The following is an 18,831-nucleotide window of genomic DNA, read 5'->3' on the forward strand; positions in this document are numbered from 1 at the left end:
ACACGGACCCACAACAGGGGGCGGTAATGAACGGATAATGGATAAGCCAAAAGTAACAATTTAATGTTGTGAATCGCACAACGACGTACAGACAATAACAATATGGTGGACTGTCAATCATACACCAGGTGACGTGTGGGCAGGCTCGACGATAGAAGACACCTGGCGAGAGAAGAGCTGGATCCCCACACAGCTTCCACCACCAACGGAGCTGAAGAACACCGGAGCCGCCAAGCCCTGCGCCCCAGGTGGCCGCTGTCTTCAGCAGTCAGACCCGGTACTGCTGGCAGAAAACAGAGATGAGTGTGAGTTTGCACACTCAGTACTCCCACAGTCAGTGTTCAGTAAAGGAGGGAGAACCTCCACCTTCTCAGATGGGCCTGGACCGAGGGCACCCCGACCTCTCCCTCCACTAGCGGGAACAATGGGGGCTGGTACCCCAAACACACTTCAAATGGGGAGAGGCCGGTGGCAGACGAGACTTGGCTGTTATGAGCGTACTCGATCCAGGCCAGATGGTCACTCCAGGCCGTCGGGTGCGCGGAGGTCACGCAACGGAGGGCCTGCTCCAGTTCCTGGTTAGTCCGCTCTGCCTGCCTGTTCGTCTGAAGAACACCGGAGCCGCCAAGCCCTGCACCCCAGGTGGCCGCTGTCTTCAGCAGTCAGACCCGGTACTGCTGGCAGAAAACAGAGACAGTCCTGATGAGTGTGAGTTCGCACACTCAGTACTCCCACAGTCAGTGTTCAGTAAAGGAGGGAGAACCTCCACCTCCAATCACACACTCGTGCAGCTCCTGTTTAACCACTTATCTTGGTTTGGGGTGTGAGGCGAAGCCGTCGCTGATCACACCAAACGCCAATCCCACAGATAAGGCAGAACACCACAGGATAACGGCTGCAAAAGAAGTTCAGGTTATCACTCAATGATTTGAGTCAGCAGAGAAAGTTACCTGAATGGTAGCTGATTTCTCGGCGGGGAGGTGGAGTTGCAGTCCGGCCTTTATGGTGGTGGTGATGAGTAGTGGATGAGTGACAGCTGGTACGGATGATGAGTGACAGCTGTCACTCCTGGTTGCTCCGACGCCCTCTCGTGCTTGAAGCCCGCACTTCAAGCAGGGCGCTATCTTGTGGTGGTGGGCCAGCGGTACCTCCTCTTCAGCGGCCCGCACAACAGGTCTGATATCTTCCCATACAGACCTCATGCTCAGTTAATAATCCTTTATTATTACAGATAACTAACAAAATGCTCAGAAGAAGCAGACGTGGTCTTCTTAACAGCCAACAGCCACTTTGCCTCTGTCGCTTGCAGTTAATGTAACCGTAGGGTAACATTTGGAGAGTATCTGACAAAGGTCAAAGTCAACAAAAACGGTGCACTGTACACACTAAGGCACTTGCATGAACTACTCACATAGATATATCCCAGTGTGCATCAGCACTCTGTCGTGGTGTCCCCTGACCCCTGGTTTTTATCTGCTTTTAACCTTGTTGTTATGTGTGAGTTTTTCCCCCAGATGGCATCCTCACTTCTGTTCCTCACCGCTCATCTTGGCTGCGCACCTGCTGTGAATGAGTGGCTGATGAGCAGCGGACTATATAAACTCAGACTTTCAGATCAGGTTGTCAGATCCTTCCAGTCTCTTCCTAGAGCCAGGTGCTTCCATGAACCATGATCGGAGGACTGAGCCTGATTCCTCTCTGACTCCTTGACCGCATTTTCCTGCTGCTCCCAAGTGCTTAAGACGCTGGAGCTTCTTGCAGCTAAACTCAAGGTAACCTGGCCAGCTCTCTAATTCCCGTATTAGAGAAACTGTCTTCCCTGGTGTTCCAGTCGCTATCCTGCATGGCTCCTACACTGCCCTGGTTCCTGGCTCTTGTCTACCTGCACAGCGACGTCACTTTGGAACTCTCCGGCTCTCCCCTCAGCTCTGCTGCACGCCAGTTAAGTTCCTTCATGTCTCAGTGGGATTCCGCTCTCGCTCATTCATGCCTGTGACTGTGCATGATAAAGAACTGTCCCAGAACTCTTCCTAAGAACTGTATGAACTCTGATATTGAACTATTAAGAGTCCTGCCGTCAAGTCCTGCTTAATTGGAACTGCGTCACAAACACGCAGCACTTAACCTCAGACCTCCAGAGACAATTTATGAACTGTGAACTATTTTTGAACAGTAAACCTTATTTTCTAAAAGGAGAACATTATTTCCAGAACAGTGAACAATTCTGTTTCCAGCCTTCAGTGCTATCACTCACCATCTGTTTCTTCGCTCCCTCAGTTCCTAATCTCGGCTCCGCGAGTCCCACCTGGTCCTGGAATTCAAGTTTTCAGTTCTCTTTCAAGACCGGCTGGGGAAGCTGCAGCTCCCTATTTTTGCCACTAGGAGCAGGCTACTCTCCACTCTGCAGGCACCCCCAGCATTATTATTTGTCCTTTGTCAATAAATATCTTTTCTTTACAACCAACCCTGTTTCTTGCTCCCAGCATTTGGGTCCATAGCCTGTACCGATCCGGTCTCATACAGACCTCTAACCATAACACTCTAATGCCTTTAATTTTTCAGAAGTGTTGCTTTACCTTTTTCTTAAATACTCTGTCCCTGTGCATTTTACATAAACATCAAACTCATTTCTGGTAGAACGCCCTTTATTGCAAGGAATAAACATTTAATTTAATTCACTAAAACCTGATATATAGCCAACACGGAGAGAAAAAAAATTACCCTGTTGTCAGAGGTTATTAATCTTTCACATTATTTCTGGAGATGACCAGGAGGTGAGTTTTAATGAAGTTTTAATGCACCATTTGAGCCACCTGTTTCAATTTTACATTGATGATATTATAGCAATGCACTGATTATAATTCTGTTCATGGAAACTTTAAGCTTTATGCTGCAACACATGAAGTAGGGATGTTACATACTTTGGTAGGACGTTCCATTCAAAACTTCCACATGTTCCCAGAATGCATTCCAAAGTAAAATAGCTCCAAAACATGACTCAAGGAGCACTGACATAGAGCCCTGTCTTGTCTTGCTGCAAATAAGGATATAAAATAAAGTGGATAATTTGTTATGTTATACCCAAAATAAACCCATCCCTATTTCTTTTTAGGTCAGTAAATTTGGTCTCGGCCCAGTTCATTTCTCTGCAGTTGAACAGTAGGCTAAAAACACAAAAATATCACATTTATTTATTTGACTAAACTGTTTTTGTCTAATCTAAAAGTATCCAATCTTGTACAAAAATTACCAATTTAAGAAATGCATTGGTTTAAAGAGAATTAACTTGAATTTGCAATCATTTGGGTCATTTTCTGGTTATTTTAATTTAAGGGATAATTTAAATTAAAGTGAAGTTTTATTGAAATAAAATGACTGAAAACAGTGTTTCTTCTCTCTCTGGACTGATTTAATGCTCGTCAGAGAGAGGGGGAAATCCATGGATTTCAAAAGTATTTGTTCTGGAAAATCCTTCATTTTAAATCATACTTGTCGGAGAACTCACTTCCTGTTGAGCACATGGAGGCAGCATCACGTTAGGGGGCGGGGACGGGTTTAGGAATACATAAAAACATGCTTTTGTTTTAAAGTTGCTAATTTTAAAGTGTACCTATGTCTAAATTTTATTTTATATATATATATATATATATATATATATATATAAATTTACAACTGGAACAATGTTTTAAAAATGCAGCAAAAGAACATCCAACATTTAATAGAATTTTGCTGTTAAGATTAAATCCATCTTTTGTACCTTCTTCATGACGTTTAACATTTTATTCATCCACACCGTATTTTAAGGATGATTTCTCACATTTTGATCTATTACAGATGTAGATAAATTGTTTTTGGAAGCAAGTATGCAATCATTGCAACAGCCAATTAAGATTCAGATTTTGATGAAACTGTTCTTGTTGTTTTGTTTTTTAATCTGATTTAAGATCACCTGATGGGCCTGATATTATTGTCTGTGGTCCAGTTGCGGGCTGGCCCTGGCTGATTACTGTGTTTGGGGTTGCTGAAACATATCATCCACATCTGTCTCACCCTGTCCTCTGCATCTTCTTTTGCCACAGCAACCACCTGCCTGTCCTCCCTCAATACATCCATAAACCTCCTTCTCCTCCTCGTCCTCCTGCCCGGTGGCTCCATCCTCAGCATCCTTCTTCAGTTATATCCATTCCTTCCCCTGTAAATGCCCATGATACCTCAATCTCACCTCTCTGGCCTTGGCTCCAAACCATCTTACTTATACTGTCCCTCTGATATCTTCATTCCTCATCCTGTCCATCATCACTCTCAAGGAACGCTGCAGCATTTTGCACTCCGCCTCCTGTCTTTTTTTTGTCAGCTCCACCACCTCTAAGCCGTACAACACAGCTGGTCTTGCTGCCATCTTGAAAAGTGTCCCTTTCACTCTTGCAGGTATCCTATCACAAACCACCACAAACCAAACCTGTCACCTTTCTCCACTTCTCCACCACACCAAGACATTGTGAACTGCAGGGGTGGGAACTGCTTCAAGTCCCGTGTCCACACCACAGCTGTCCCATTGAGATCACCAACAGATGCGTCCACTCCATTCACCCATCCCTGCTTTCTCTCCAAGTTCTCATGGTAACACACTTCGAAAAGTGGAAAAACTGCAGCCTTTTCTGACAAGACTGACCAACTCCCAGCATCGTTTTTCACTGAAACATCACTCTAATATATATAAAGCCTGACCGTGTGTGTGTTCACTATGCACAGCCACAGTAATTAAGCAATCCATACCAAAGTTGCTGTGGTCACTGGGGCCCTTAGGTTGAAAGCGCACATGTGCAAATACACACGGTCAGCCTTATATATTAGATCATGACCCACTCAATGGACCCCTTATTTTCACAGTTCACATGGTACTCACGTCAGGTAGCAGCATCACACTTCTACATAGTAGCAGCTGGCTAGGGGTGCACTTTAATTAGAATCCGAACAGGCCAGTGCATGGTGCGTGCAAATTAAGGCGCATGTTTTTTTACTTAAAATGTACCTGCTGTGTACGGCATGCAGACTGGTAGACTGTCAATATGCCTCCCAACAATCGAGTGTCATTAGGTTGTAAAACCCCAAGTGCTAAATGGGTGAAATGTAATAGAGCTGGGAAACAGCTGCAGAGACATTATATAAAAATATATACCATTATATATCCCAGAGTATTGCAGTGACATGACATGCTGTCACCTTTTATCATCATTTACTTCAGTCTCATGAATGTCACAAATTGCTTTATAAAAATTAATGATGACAACATGCACACAATGCAATGCAACTTACTACACCTTAACTAAGCGTCTGAGTTCAGATGACTGCAAAAAAATCCTAGATGTTGATAATTCAGTGCATTCTGTGTCAGTTTTTTGCCAATATGTAATATGGAGAATTGATTAAAGAGGATACATTTGTGGCTTCCAGCTTACTTTGCACTCACATTCACACACTGTACATAGTAAACTGGACTTGTATTTGGACTGGACCCCAAATACAAGTGCACTTTAGACCGCACACCGTAGATTTCCAAAGGGCCGTTCATATTAAAATAGACAATATTGCACCAAAGCTAAAGTGAAGGTTAAATGTCTTCTTCACTGGTTTCAGAACAAAGAATGAACTCAGTCTGACAAAATCATGTTTCTACTTCTTCCTGAAGACAGAAAGCAGAAAATGGATGCACTGTCAGCAGATCCCCTGCTCAGGAATCTAAACCCTCTGGACATTAGCTTTCTGCTGTCAACTTTTTTTTTTTTTTTTTGTCCAAATGCGAAAACATGAAAGCCACATCAGACAGACAAACACAAACCACCAAAGACTCACATGTTGCTGGCTGTCAGGTGCTGCAATTAAAAGAGCATTTTCCCGGTTAAACAGCTCCTCACAGATTAGCTCGCTGAACTGGAGACGAGGCTTATGTAATGAATCAGATGCTCCCGGCCCACAGAAAAACTGTATTTAACAGTTTTTAACGGGAACGCCGTTGCTCGAGCAACCCCTTTACATGACACACTGGAAATGAGGCCAGCACCACAGTTCTTCTGCTTCACCTTCCTCTTGAGACTCTAAAAGTCGACTGCTGCTTTTCTTTGGTGGCAGAGTGCCACCAAAGAAAAGCTCTTGATTAAGAGGCGAGCTATTGATTTCTTTTTCTCCCCAGATGGTCTGAGGCCAAATGACCATTTAAAATCTCAAAAGCTTACAGAATTCCCCAAAGGTTACACAGCAAGGACTTCAGCTTAGTAATGGAAGTCTTCCTGGAGCTGAAAGTTTGGAACCCAGTTGAAATGAAACTGCAGACCTCCTACACATGTGCAAAAAATAATGGAAAATGCTGTTTCCATGCTACCATCATAGGAGTCTGTTGGATATTACAGTAGATCATTTAAGCAAAACATCTTAAGCCTCATTTTGATCAACACAAGCCATTCCGCCACATTGGCAAAGGGGGTCGTTCATTCATCAGAGTCGGACTCGGCTGATGCACAATCCAGATACCAAGCTGCAGATCAGTTTCTGCTGCAGTGGTCAGATGCTCTGTAAGACTTAGGAGACCTAACGTTACGTCACAGATAGCTCTCTGACTGACCATGAGACTAGTCACAAAATAAATTTTCTTATGTGTGGAACAATCCTGAAGTGAATGACAGTGGTCCAAGAAAAATGTGATTCCAGTGCAAACAAGCTCACCACAGCATTTAGCTGTTATAGTTTCCTTTTCGTTTCTCTGCTGTGCGCTGCAGCACCACACTAGAACAGACGTCCATTTACTCAGTTGTTATGAAGGCAGCTGCATGTTTCTTGATTCCACTGTCTAGAAAATGTGGTTTTTGTTTTTGGTCTATAAGTCATACCAGAATACAGACAAAACAACAGACAAGTAGACTTTTTCATTCATATTTCATTATACATCACAAACCAAGAGCCACCGGACCATTCTGACCACACGAACAGCCCCCCGACAATGAGCAGAAAATGGATAAACAAGGCAAAAAACGGAGACGACCCGGCGACCAACAAACAAATATGGCGGCAAGTAAGAAAAAACATGAGGATCCGACATGGGAAAAATCAAACGAGGATAACGCGGATATAGACAACGACAAACAACCAGCAAAAAAAAGCCAAACTAAATACAGAATCTGAACTTGAAGACACGGACTTGGATTATGACGAGGCTGGACTTAGCCAGGACGAGATAGCCAATGACAACATGGCAACAGAAACCACTGATGCAGACACCGAGGGAATAAGCAAGGAAGATTTAGGAACAACAACCTCCCTCAACAGGAGAGAACTAAGGAACCACCATACCCTCGACTACAAAGCATTTAGTGAAGGCAAAAGGATAGAAGAGAGAAGTACACAAGATGGGAGAAAAAAGGGAGCAAAAAAGACAGAAAAAACAGACCAGCAGCAACACCTAGCTCAGACCAACATGGAAACACTACTACACAAAGAAACGAAACTCAGAGTGGGAAAATAGGTTAAGCGACAAAGAACATCGACTCAAACAGTAAGAAGAAATGCTGCTACAGAGAGAAGAAGAGACCCGGAGGAAAGATGCAAAAGTGAGAGAGGAATGCGAAGAGCTTTTGGAGAAAAAACTCCAGGACAAGCAGAAAAAACTGCAGGACAAGGACGACAGGATAAAAAAAGGGAAGAAAAGTGGAAGAAAAAGAAGCAAAAGCAGAGGAGAAAGAAAGAATGCTAATCAAGTGGCAGAAAAAACTGCTGGAAAAGGAAAAAGTAACAAAAAGCAACAGTCCAACCAAACGGAAATAGAGAAATTAAAGGAGGACTTGCACAACAAGAGAATGCAACACCAGGAGGACACAGATAAAACTGACAGACTAACAAAAGAAAACACCATCCTCAAAGATAAATTGAGAGAAAATGAAAGGACCATCCACCAGGTAGAAAAAGACCTAAAAGAGACTACAAAGGAAAATGTGAGATTAGAAAAATACTGTGATGAGCTTGAGGAAGTTAACAAAGATCTGTTAGAACAATTTAACAAGAGATCGCCAATAGCATCAGACCGAGAGACAACACCAAAGAAACCGGAAAAAAACCTTTTGATAGCAGACTCTAACAGAAGGCACATAGTCCAACACCTGTTGGAAGCACATTGCAAAGAATGGCATGCTGAAACCACCATTTACAAAATGGAGGATCTGAGGAGGATACAGAGAATAGAGAAGAATTTGATAACCTGGTCATCCTCCTGGGAACAAACACCATAAAGAACGGACTGGACAGAAAAAAAGAAGCAACAGAATACATACACCTACTGGAAGAACTAAAAGGAAAGACAAACCAAGAAACCGCTCTATATGTTGTGGAAATCCCCCCAATAGGGAGAAGGACAGGTAAATCTGAATGAGAGAAGTTCAATTCCCACTTGACGAGATACATACCAAACGATATGAATATAATAAGGACACCAGCGGTGGTAAGCAGAACGCCTACAGAGGACTTACTCGACGATGACCTCCACCTGACCAAAGAAGTCGCGGCTGAGTACGCCAATCACATAGTCAAATGTGTAAATGCCGCTCAAGGAAGCAAGCCACAGAAAAGAGAGGACTGCAAACTTACAATCAGGCTGACAGCCAACCAAAGTGAGGATGTACCGCAAATAATTGGGAAAACTGGATGGAGGATACAAGACATGGAAAAGAAACACAAAGTCAAAATCATAGTAGATCACGAAAAACCAACCACGATCAAAATCTGAGGAGAACAAAGGAGCATTGAAAAGGCAGAAAAAGAGATGAGGACAACAACTGAAGAAAAAACAGAAACAACAGAGAGAAACAGAGACAGAAGAGAGCAAGCAAAGGATGTGGTATGCCTCTACTACATAAAAGACATATGCAACAGAGGCACTAGATGCTTCTACAAAGACATCCAAGACCAAACACCAAACAGAAACAGAGAAGAAGAACAAACATGGACAAGGAAAACAACCAGACAATGAAGCACATCAAGGGATGAGGAAAATGAAAGGACACCAAACAGAATAAACATCGCAAAAATTAAATAGGACAACACCCAGAGCGCTGCAAAAAGAATAAACAGCCCTGAAAATAGAAATACAAAAAGAAAAGTAACATTCAATAATGAAGTACAAATATATACGATACCATGGATAGAAAAAATAAGGGAGAAAAGAACCAAACACAAAAGAAGGGAAAAAAAGCATAACCAAGCAAACATCAACGGTATCAGAGGGAAAATACACAGTTTATCTGAGATAATACGAACTAACAACACAGATATAGTAATAGTAACAGAAACAAAAGGAGAACCACCACTAATACCCAACTTCACATGGTACTCCAAGCAAAGACCAAACAGAACAGGAGGAGGCATAGCAATTGCTACAACGAACGGAATAGCAAAGCACACAGCAGCCCAAGAAAACCTAGAAGGTAACACAATGGAAATAATTTGGCTAAAAATAGAAAACCCAAAACAGAAACCAGACTTCATAGGATGCTACTACGGACCACAAGAGACATGCCATAAGGAAGAGGTGGAAAGGCAGTACGCCATAATCAAAACTCAAATCCAATGCTACAAACAGGAAGGAAATAGACTACTAGCAGGAGATTTCAATGCAAAACTGGAAATTAGAGCAGGACAATACCAACAAAAAGAAAGTAGAAATGGGAGAATCCTAAAAAACCTACTAAAAGAAGCAGACTATCAACCTCAAATCTGAAACAGGCCTGTGGACAAGAGAAAACAGACAACGATGAAAAATCTGTAATAGACTACATAATAGCATGTGAAGAAATGGAACAAAGAACAACAAGAGTAGACACTGATGAAGTAGGAACCCTCAGACCCAAAAACAAACATGGGGAGACAGACCACAACATGATAGCAGCTTGCACCCAAATACCAGAGACCAGCTGAAGAAGAAAAAGAATTAAAAGATGGAACCTAGATAATGAAGAAGGTTGGAAGGAATACAACAAATTACTGCCCAAAAAAATTAGAAATATAAAACCTAGTGAATACAAAGAATATGAAACAGCAATAAAGGAAGCCCTAAAAGAGACGATAGGACAAAGAACAATAAGCATAAACCAACAAAAAAGAAGAAAAGACCCGGAAACAAAAGGTCTGCGGGAGGAAGTGAGAGAGAAAAGGAAAATTTTCCAGAAGGCCTGCAAAGAGGAAAAGGAAAAGGAAGCATTAGAGAACTACTACGAAGCACAAAGGAAACTAAGAAAGGCAACGGATGAGAAATATAAAAGAGAAGTTCAAGAGAACCTGAACAAAATTATTACCAGCAGAGACCCAAGAAATGAGATATAGAAAATGAGGAAAAAGTTAGCCAAGACGGGACAGGCAGAATACAACTACATCACAGAGGACAACAGAGAAATCACTAATGAGGAAGAAACCAAATCCCACATAGCAAACTACTACAAGGACCTATACCGAACAAGAGAAGGTAAACCGAAGTATGAGGCGTGGACCAATAGAATATCGGCAGAGGTTGAGAGAGTTACAAACCAACTAAGACCGCAAAACATACCAAAAATAGACCTCGAAGAGATGCTGCGGGTAATGAGGAAACTAAAACAGAAAAAGGCAACGGGACCAGACAACATACCAAATGAAATATTCATAAATGCAACAAATGACACTATGAAAATATATTGTACAATGTTTAACCAAACGGCACATACAAACAAAATCCCTGATGAATGGAGGAATGGCCACATTATAAGCATATACAAAGGCAAAGGAAAAAACAGGCAAATGTGCCAACGAAAGGGGAATCACCCTTAGCAGCAACATAGGAAAATTTTATAAAAGAATCCTACACCACAGAATAAAATCCCTGATACAAATCAGTGAACTACAGGGAGGTGGTAAAGAGAACATAGGAACTGCAGACCACATTTTACTATTAAACCACCTAATTGACAACCAAAAAACCAAGATACATAACGTTCCTGGATGTGACCAAAGCATATGATAAAGCCTGGGCAGATGCCCTGATGTACACGCTCTACAATAACGGATTAAGAGCTAAAATATGGCTAAAAATAAAGGAGCTCAACAAAAAACTGAAAGCCTCAATAATGACCAGATATGGACTTTCAAGACAAATACAGATCAAAGACAGCATCAGACAAGGAGGAGTTTTGTCAGTCATAATGTACGCACTATTAATAGACGAAAGGGCTCTGGGATATAGACCATATAATACAAAAAAACAAGGTCAATTTCCAAAAAAGGATAAATACAGTAGAATCAGACCTAATGAAAAGTATAATCAACAACAACAGTAAACCATGGAAAAGGGAAGTCAACAAGATTAGGGGAAAACTGCAAATAACGGATCAAACAAGCAAAGGAGATAAAAAGGAAAATAGGTGAACAGCTAATGAAGACTATCAAAGAACAAGGAGAGATCAAATCAAAGGTAAAACACTACATTGACAATGTAAAAACGTTGGAAATAGGAAAAAGGAAACCCTACTTGGACAAACTAAACAGGATGGAAGCACATAGCATCATGATGGCAGGCGACATTGAAGGAAATTTGAAACTGCTGGCTAAGGCTAAGCGTAAATTTGGTAAGATTGTAATTCACGTCGGCAGTAATGACACCCGGTTACGCCAATCAGAGGTCACTAAAATTAACATTGAATCGGTGTGTAACTTTGCAAAAACAATGTCGGACTCTGTAGTTTTCTCTGGGCCCCTCCCCAATCGGACCGGGAGTGACATGTTTAGCCGCATGTTCTCCTTGAATTGCTGGCTGCCTGAGTGGTGTCCAAAAAATGAGGTGGGCTTCATAGATAATTGGCAAAGCTTCTGGGGAAAACCTGGTCTTGTTAGGAGAGACGGCATCCATCCCACTTTGGATGGAGCAGCTCTCATTTCTAGAAATCGGGCCAATTTTCTTAAATCCTCCAAACCGTGACTATCCACGGTTGGGACCAGGAATCAGAGTTGTAGTCTTACACACCTCCTCCCTTCTGTCTGATCATTTCTTAATAACATTTACATTTACTCTGATGGACTACCCAGCAGTGGGGAATAAGTTTCATTACACTAGAAGTCTTTCAGAAAGCACTGTAACTAGGTTTAAGGATATGATTCCTTCTTTATGTTCTCTAATGCCATATACCAACACAGTGCAGAGTAGCTACCTAAACTCTGTAAGTGAGATAGAGTATCTCGTCAGTAGTTTTACATCCTCATTGAAGACAACTTGGGATGCTGTAGCTCCTCTGAAAAAGAGAGCTTTAAATCAGAAGTGCCTGAATCCATGGTATAACTCACAAACTCGCAGCTTAAAGCAGATAACCCGTAAGTTGGAGAGGAAATGGCGTCTCACTAATTTAGAAGATCTTCACTTAGCCTGGAAAAAGAGTCTGTTGCTCTATAAAAAAAAAAGCCCTCCATAAAGCTAGGACATCTTACTACTCATCACTAATTGAAGAAAATAAGAACAACCCCAGGTTTCTTTTCAGCATTGTAGCCAGGCTGACAAAGAGTCAGAGCTCTATTGAGCTGAGTATTCCTTTAACTTTAACTAGTAATGACTTCATGACTTTCTTTGCTAATAAAATTTTAACTATTAGAGAAAAAATTACTCATAACCATCCCAAAGACGTATCGTTATCTTTGGCTGCTTTCAGTGATGCCGGTATTTGGTTAGACTCTTTCTCTCCGATTGTTCTGTCTGAGTTATTTTCATTAGTTACTTCATCCAAACCATCAACATGTCTATTAGACCCCATTCCTATCAGGCTGCTCAAGGAAGCCCTACCATTATTTAATGCTTCGATCTTAAATATGATCAATCTATCTTTATTAGTTGGCTATGTACCACAGGCTTTTAAGGTGGCAGTAATTAAACCATTACTTAAAAAGCCATCACTTGACCCAGTTATCTTAGCTAATTATAGGCCAATCTCCAACCTTCCTTTTCTCTCAAAAATTCTTGAAAGGGTAGTTGTAAAACAGCTAACTGATCATCTGCAGAGGAATGGTCGATTGAAGAGTTTCAGTCAGGTTTTAGAATTCATCATAGTACAGAAACAGCATTAGTGAAGGTTACAAATGATCTTCTTATGGCCTCAGACAGTGGACTCATCTCTGTGCTTGTTCTGTTAGACCTCAGTGCTGCTTTTGATACTGTTGACCATAAAATTTTATTACAGAGATTAGAGCATGCCATAGGTATTAAAGGCACTGCGCTGCGGTGGTTTGAATCATATTTATCTAATAGATTACAATTTGTTCATGTAAATGGGGAATCTTCTTCACAGACTAAGGTTAATTATGGAGTTCCACAAGGTTCTGTGCTAGGACCAATTTTATTCACTTTATACATGCTTCCCTTAGGCAGTATTATTAGACGGCATTGCTTAAATTTTCATTGTTACACAGATGATACCCAGCTTTATCTATCCATGAAGCCAGAGGACACACACCAATTAGCTAAACTGCAGGATTGTCTTACAGACATAAAGACATGGATGACCTCTAATTTCCTGCTTTTAAACTCAGATAAAACTGAAGTTATTGTACTTGGCCCCACAAATCTTAGAAACATGGTGTCTAACCAGATCCTTACTCTGGATGGCATTACCCTGACCTCTAGTAATACTGTGAGAAACTAATTCATGCATGTATTTCCTCTAGGCTGGACTATTGTAATTCATTATTATCAGGTTGTCCTAAAAGTTCCCTGAAAAGCCTTCAGTTAATTCAAAATGCTGCAGCTAGAGTACTAACGGGGACTAGAAGAAGAGAGCATATCTCACCCATATTGGCCTCTCTTCATTGGCTTCCTGTTAATTCTAGAATAGAATTTAAAATTCTTTCTTGTTTTGACCATTGGGGTTTTACGTAATTATTGTATGGCCTTGCCTTACAATATAAAGTGCCTTGGGGCAACTGTTTGTTGTGATTTGGCGCTATATAAATAAAATTGATTGATTGATTGATTGATGGCAAGAACAAGAATGCTGGCAGTAAAATGCAACTATAGGAATAAATATGCAAATGTATCCTGTAGGTTCTGCAATGCTGAGGAGGAAACCCAAAAACATATACTAGAAGAATGCCAGCAAATCAATAGGCAAGAGTACCCGAAAGTAACAAATGAGGATATCTTTGAAGAGGATACAACCAAACTAAGAGAAACTGCGAAAGCTCTTACATGGATCAAGAAAAATCTAAAATACTAATGTGCTGCTCCCCCCTCAAAATGGTAGGGTAACACCCAGCAGACCTGGGAACGCACACGAGATGAGAGATGAGACCAGACTATAAGTTTCAGGACCTCTCAGATAAGTAAAAATATAAACAGAACAAACTGTGACTTATACTCAAGAAAAGATGGTATGTAGTGCACAAACCCTGCATGAGCTCACCAACAGGTCTTCCAGAGAGACCTCCAAGAGATCATATGAAGCCCCAAATTTGCTTTTCGTTGCTGCCATGTTGGCGACGCTTACCCATATTTGGATAAAGAGGTGGCGTGTGGGTGACATCCTTCATGACTTGGGTGGGACAAATGAAGTTCGAACATGCAGGTTCAGGTAATAATGGCAGCACAGTGGCTTAGTGGTTAGCACTGTTGCCTCACAGCAAGAAGGTCATGGGATCGATTCCCACCTGTGGTCTTTCTGTGTTGAGTTTGCATGTTCTCCCCGTGTTTGTGTGGGTTTCCTCCAGATGCTCCGGTTCCCTCCCACATTTACAGACATGCAGGTTAGGTGAATTGGAAACTTTAAAAATTGTCCAAGTCTCCCTTGTAAAATAGATCTCGATCTCAACAGGACAAACCTGGTTAAATAAAGGTTAAAAATAATAATATAGAAATTGTCTTCCTTCTGTATCAAAGTACTGGTGTTGTAATGAATACTTAATAATACTTTGTTGTGTGTTGGGTGTGTGTCTTGGGTGGGGAAGTAATGTGTGAGGGACTGGAGTCCCATCCAGAAGTATCCAGTATCTGGTGATAAGGTCACTCCCACTGGGCTTCAGGGTCTGTTTAGGGATTACTTGTTGTTACTAACCCAGAAGACAGATGACCTGCTGTTACTGATTTGCACCTTCATGGTTGAAGGCTACAGAAAAAGTAAAGCTATTCAAGACTGTCTGAGATGAAAACCTAAAAAAAAAAACCCTGCTGAGATCAATGTCCCCCGTGACGTGATGTGGTGGAGGTTTGGCACAAAACATAGTCACACTTGTAATTAAAATCAACCTCCATTCTCAGATTGTGGGCATTGCTTCATGTTCCGTCATTGTCTCAATCAGCAGTTTTCTTACAATAAGTGATGCACACCTCCAGCTTGCTAAATATCCTGTAATAACACAGAACAAATTCACAGACTGGAAGTGCTGCATTATTAGAATATTAAGAGCAGGATAAGGCTTTGGGTCCATGCCACATATCCAAAGAAATAGCACTCTTGTCCATGCAGAGATGGTTCGAGCCCGGTGTTCAAAACTAGCAAATGAAACACTGATACTTGAGTTTTCACAGCAAGCCTCACTGTCACAAGTATCTTTACCTGCAGCTACTCAAATGACTCTGGGGAAAACTGACATTAAAATGCAGAAATTGATGAATTCTCTCTTCAAACACACAAAATCAATCCACTTTTACCACCAGCCCTGGTCTCATTTGTTACTTTCACCTTTGTGTCTTTTCTATAATGTAATATACGCTCTATTTTCCTCTCGAGCTGATCCCAGTGGATGTCTTTCACAGCAATCACTGATGATGTCAGACTCTGCAGCGAACAGTTGCATAGTGATTTCATGCTTTGTCTCATTACCTAAGTGCCGAGTTGGCTTAATAGCACAGTTGAAAACAGAGAGTTAAACTGCATGACAGAAGAGGTAACAGTAAAAGTCACAATGGCACATAATGTCACAAGGAATTACAATTTTTATGCTGCATTTTATTTAAAACACAACAAACAACACCCCACACCACTGAAGTAGCACCGGCTTCAACTGGAATCAACCAATGGTACAACCAGTAACAGGTGCAATAGGTTTATTCTTGGTGGTGCGAGGTGGGAGATGTAACTATTTAAGGATCCCTTACAAAGGACAAAAAATTTCCAAGATACACAAAGGACACAAAAACACATTTTTAAGTAAGTGCTCCAACAACCCTTGTGCACTGAAAGACCAAATTTCTTGGCAATCTATGCCTTCACCCAACATTCTCTGTGCTTCTTTTGTGCCTCCTCCATGTGAGCACAGGCTGTGTCACATGTCAGAGAACAATACTGTTCTTTGAGCATCTATTCAGTGGTGCTTCTACCTCCTAGTAGACCCCTGAGCCTTTTTTTGGGGGCAACACTCACTTTTTGCTTAGCTGTCGAAGAAATATCCCCTGTTGGATTTGTTGGATTCTGCCAGCTATGCTCATTTTAGACACGAGTCTCGGGCTGCGCCACTGTCCACGGTGCTGAAAGAGTCGAGCAAAAACACCTGCTGTGTGTCTGTGCTGCATTATAGCGATGCGCACTGGCACTCATCACCGTGGAGATCACTCATGTCTGATCACATCTAAAAAAAAAAAAAAAAAAAAAAAATCAAAAGCTTATCCACTGTTTCGTGGATAAGCAGTTACATTCACTTGTGGTAACCTATACTGTGTGTTGTTCATCATTTCTGATGAGGACCACTATATCATCAGGGTTTGTGGGGGGATGGGCCTATCTGTGAGTATGCAGATGGCTGATGAGGCCAATCTGTGCACGGAAAGTATGGGGGCACAAGATGAGGAGGACAGTAGGAGGCTTGCTGCCTCCATCTTTCCTGGCTCACCTCTTATGTTCTGCTGCAGCAGTCCTGTTGGTCTCATGCAGCTGGGCACTTTTGTCAACTGAGGACCTATACTGTAAATACAACAACAGCAACAGTGCATTATAATGAACTTTATTTATTAAAAATGAAGAACCACAGCAAGCAGCCCCGATCATTGTGCATTCATTGTTAGTGTGTTAGCTGACCATGGTATCGTCTGTGCTTCCTTTGAGTATCATACAGCCTCTGCATCCATTCTGCATTTGTTTTGAACAAAATTCACAGCAACCATAGGGTCATATGTGCTTCCACTGTGCATGCCTTGTACCACCTCAGTGGAGCACCCTGCAGTGTCCTTCCAGATTTTCTGGTCACACAAGTGCACAAGGGACCTTCATCCCTCTGTAAGGGGGGTTTCATGGTGGGGCAATGGAATGTTCATTAAATGTGCAAATTTGAATTTAAATCTAGATGGTACCATGTTGTGGAGAGATTGTGGGATGGACCAGTTTACAGGGTGCAGCGTGAAAGTGGGCCTAAAACAGAATGTGCGCTCCATACAAACCTACCTCCACCAGTAAATGGAGGAAATACCTCCCAAACCATGTCAGAAAAGATGAGTAAGGTCAGAAAATCAGAAACAGACAGACAATCAGTCAATGATGCTCACAAGTCAGAGCCAGAGAGCTCTGATGAGGTGTACGCTTACCACCAGGATCCCACATTACATGGTAGATCCTCAACAACAAACAGAACATCATGGATCAGAGCAGCACCCACAGATGGAGCAGAAGTTAAGAGCCACAGTCCATGTTAGAGAGGAAACAGAGACACTGAACCAGGGGGAGAATGAACAGTCTGAGGACATAGCATGAGATGAAGATGTTGAGGAGGAAGAACATCAAGAGGTGGTAGAGGGAGTCAGAAGATCCCAGCAAATAGCCAGGCCAAAAGAGACGTTTACCTGTAACACCCTGGGCCAGCCACCTTACCAACGGCAGAGTGCCACAACAGTTACGATAATGTACACTCAACAAAAATATAAACGCAACACTTTTGGTTTTGCTCCCATTTTGTATGAGATGAACTCAAAGATCTAAAACTTTTTCCACATACACAATATCACCATTTCCCTCAAATATTGTTCACAAACCAGTCTAAATCTGTGATAGTGAGCACTTCTCCTTTGCTGAGATAATCCATCCCACCTCACAGGTGTGCCATATCAAGATGCTGATTAGACACCATGATTAGTGCACAGGTGTGCCTTAGACTGCCCACAATAAAAGGCCACTCTGAAAGGTGCAGTTTTATCACACAACACAATGCCACAGATGTCACAAGACTTGAGGGAGCGTGCAAGGGAAGCTCATCTGCATGCTCGTCGTCCTCATCGGGGTCTCGACCTGACTCCAGTTCCTCGTTGTAACCGACTTGAGTGGGCAAATTCTCACATTCGCTGGCGTTTGGCATGTTGGAGAGGTGTTCTCTTCATGGATGAATCCCGGTTCACACTGTCCAGGGCAGATGACAGACAGCGTGTGTGGCGACGTGTGGGTGAGCGGTTTTCTGATGTCAATGTTGTGGATCGAGTGGCCCATGGTGGCGGTGGGGTTATGGTATGAGCAGGCGTCTGTTATGGACGAAGAACACGGGTGCATTTTATTGATGGCATTTTGAATGCCCAGAGATACCGTGACGAGATCCTGAGGCCCATTGTTGTGCCATACATCCAAGAACATCACCTCATGTTGCAGCAGGATAATGCACGGCCCCATGTTGCAAGGATCTGTACACAATTCTTGGAAGCTGAAAATGTCCCAGTTCTTGCATGGCTGGCATACTCACCGGACATGTCACCCATTGAGCATGTTTGGGATGCTCTGGACCGGCGTTTATGACAGCGTGTACCAGTTCCTGCCAATATCCAGCGACTTCACACAGCCATTGAAGAGGAGTGGACCAACATTCCACAGGCCA

The 18,831-nt window shown here is 42.2% G+C and overlaps 1 protein-coding gene across 1 annotated transcript in view; it reads left to right on the forward strand.

Moving 5' to 3' along the window:
- The first annotated feature begins 10,365 nt into the window (after positions 1-10,365).
- LOC117501531 (collagen alpha-1(IX) chain) overlaps positions 10,366-18,831 on the forward strand; it is a 50,943-nt gene continuing 42,477 nt past the window's right edge. Inside the window, exon 1 of the mRNA XM_034160420.1 lies at positions 10,366-10,501. Within this exon, the coding sequence (XP_034016311.1) occupies positions 10,366-10,501 (136 nt within the window). The remainder of the gene's footprint in view (positions 10,502-18,831) is intronic.

Source organism: Thalassophryne amazonica, chromosome 20, assembly GCF_902500255.1.
Source record: "Thalassophryne amazonica chromosome 20, fThaAma1.1, whole genome shotgun sequence".
Taxonomy (NCBI): Eukaryota; Metazoa; Chordata; class Actinopteri; order Batrachoidiformes; family Batrachoididae; genus Thalassophryne; species Thalassophryne amazonica.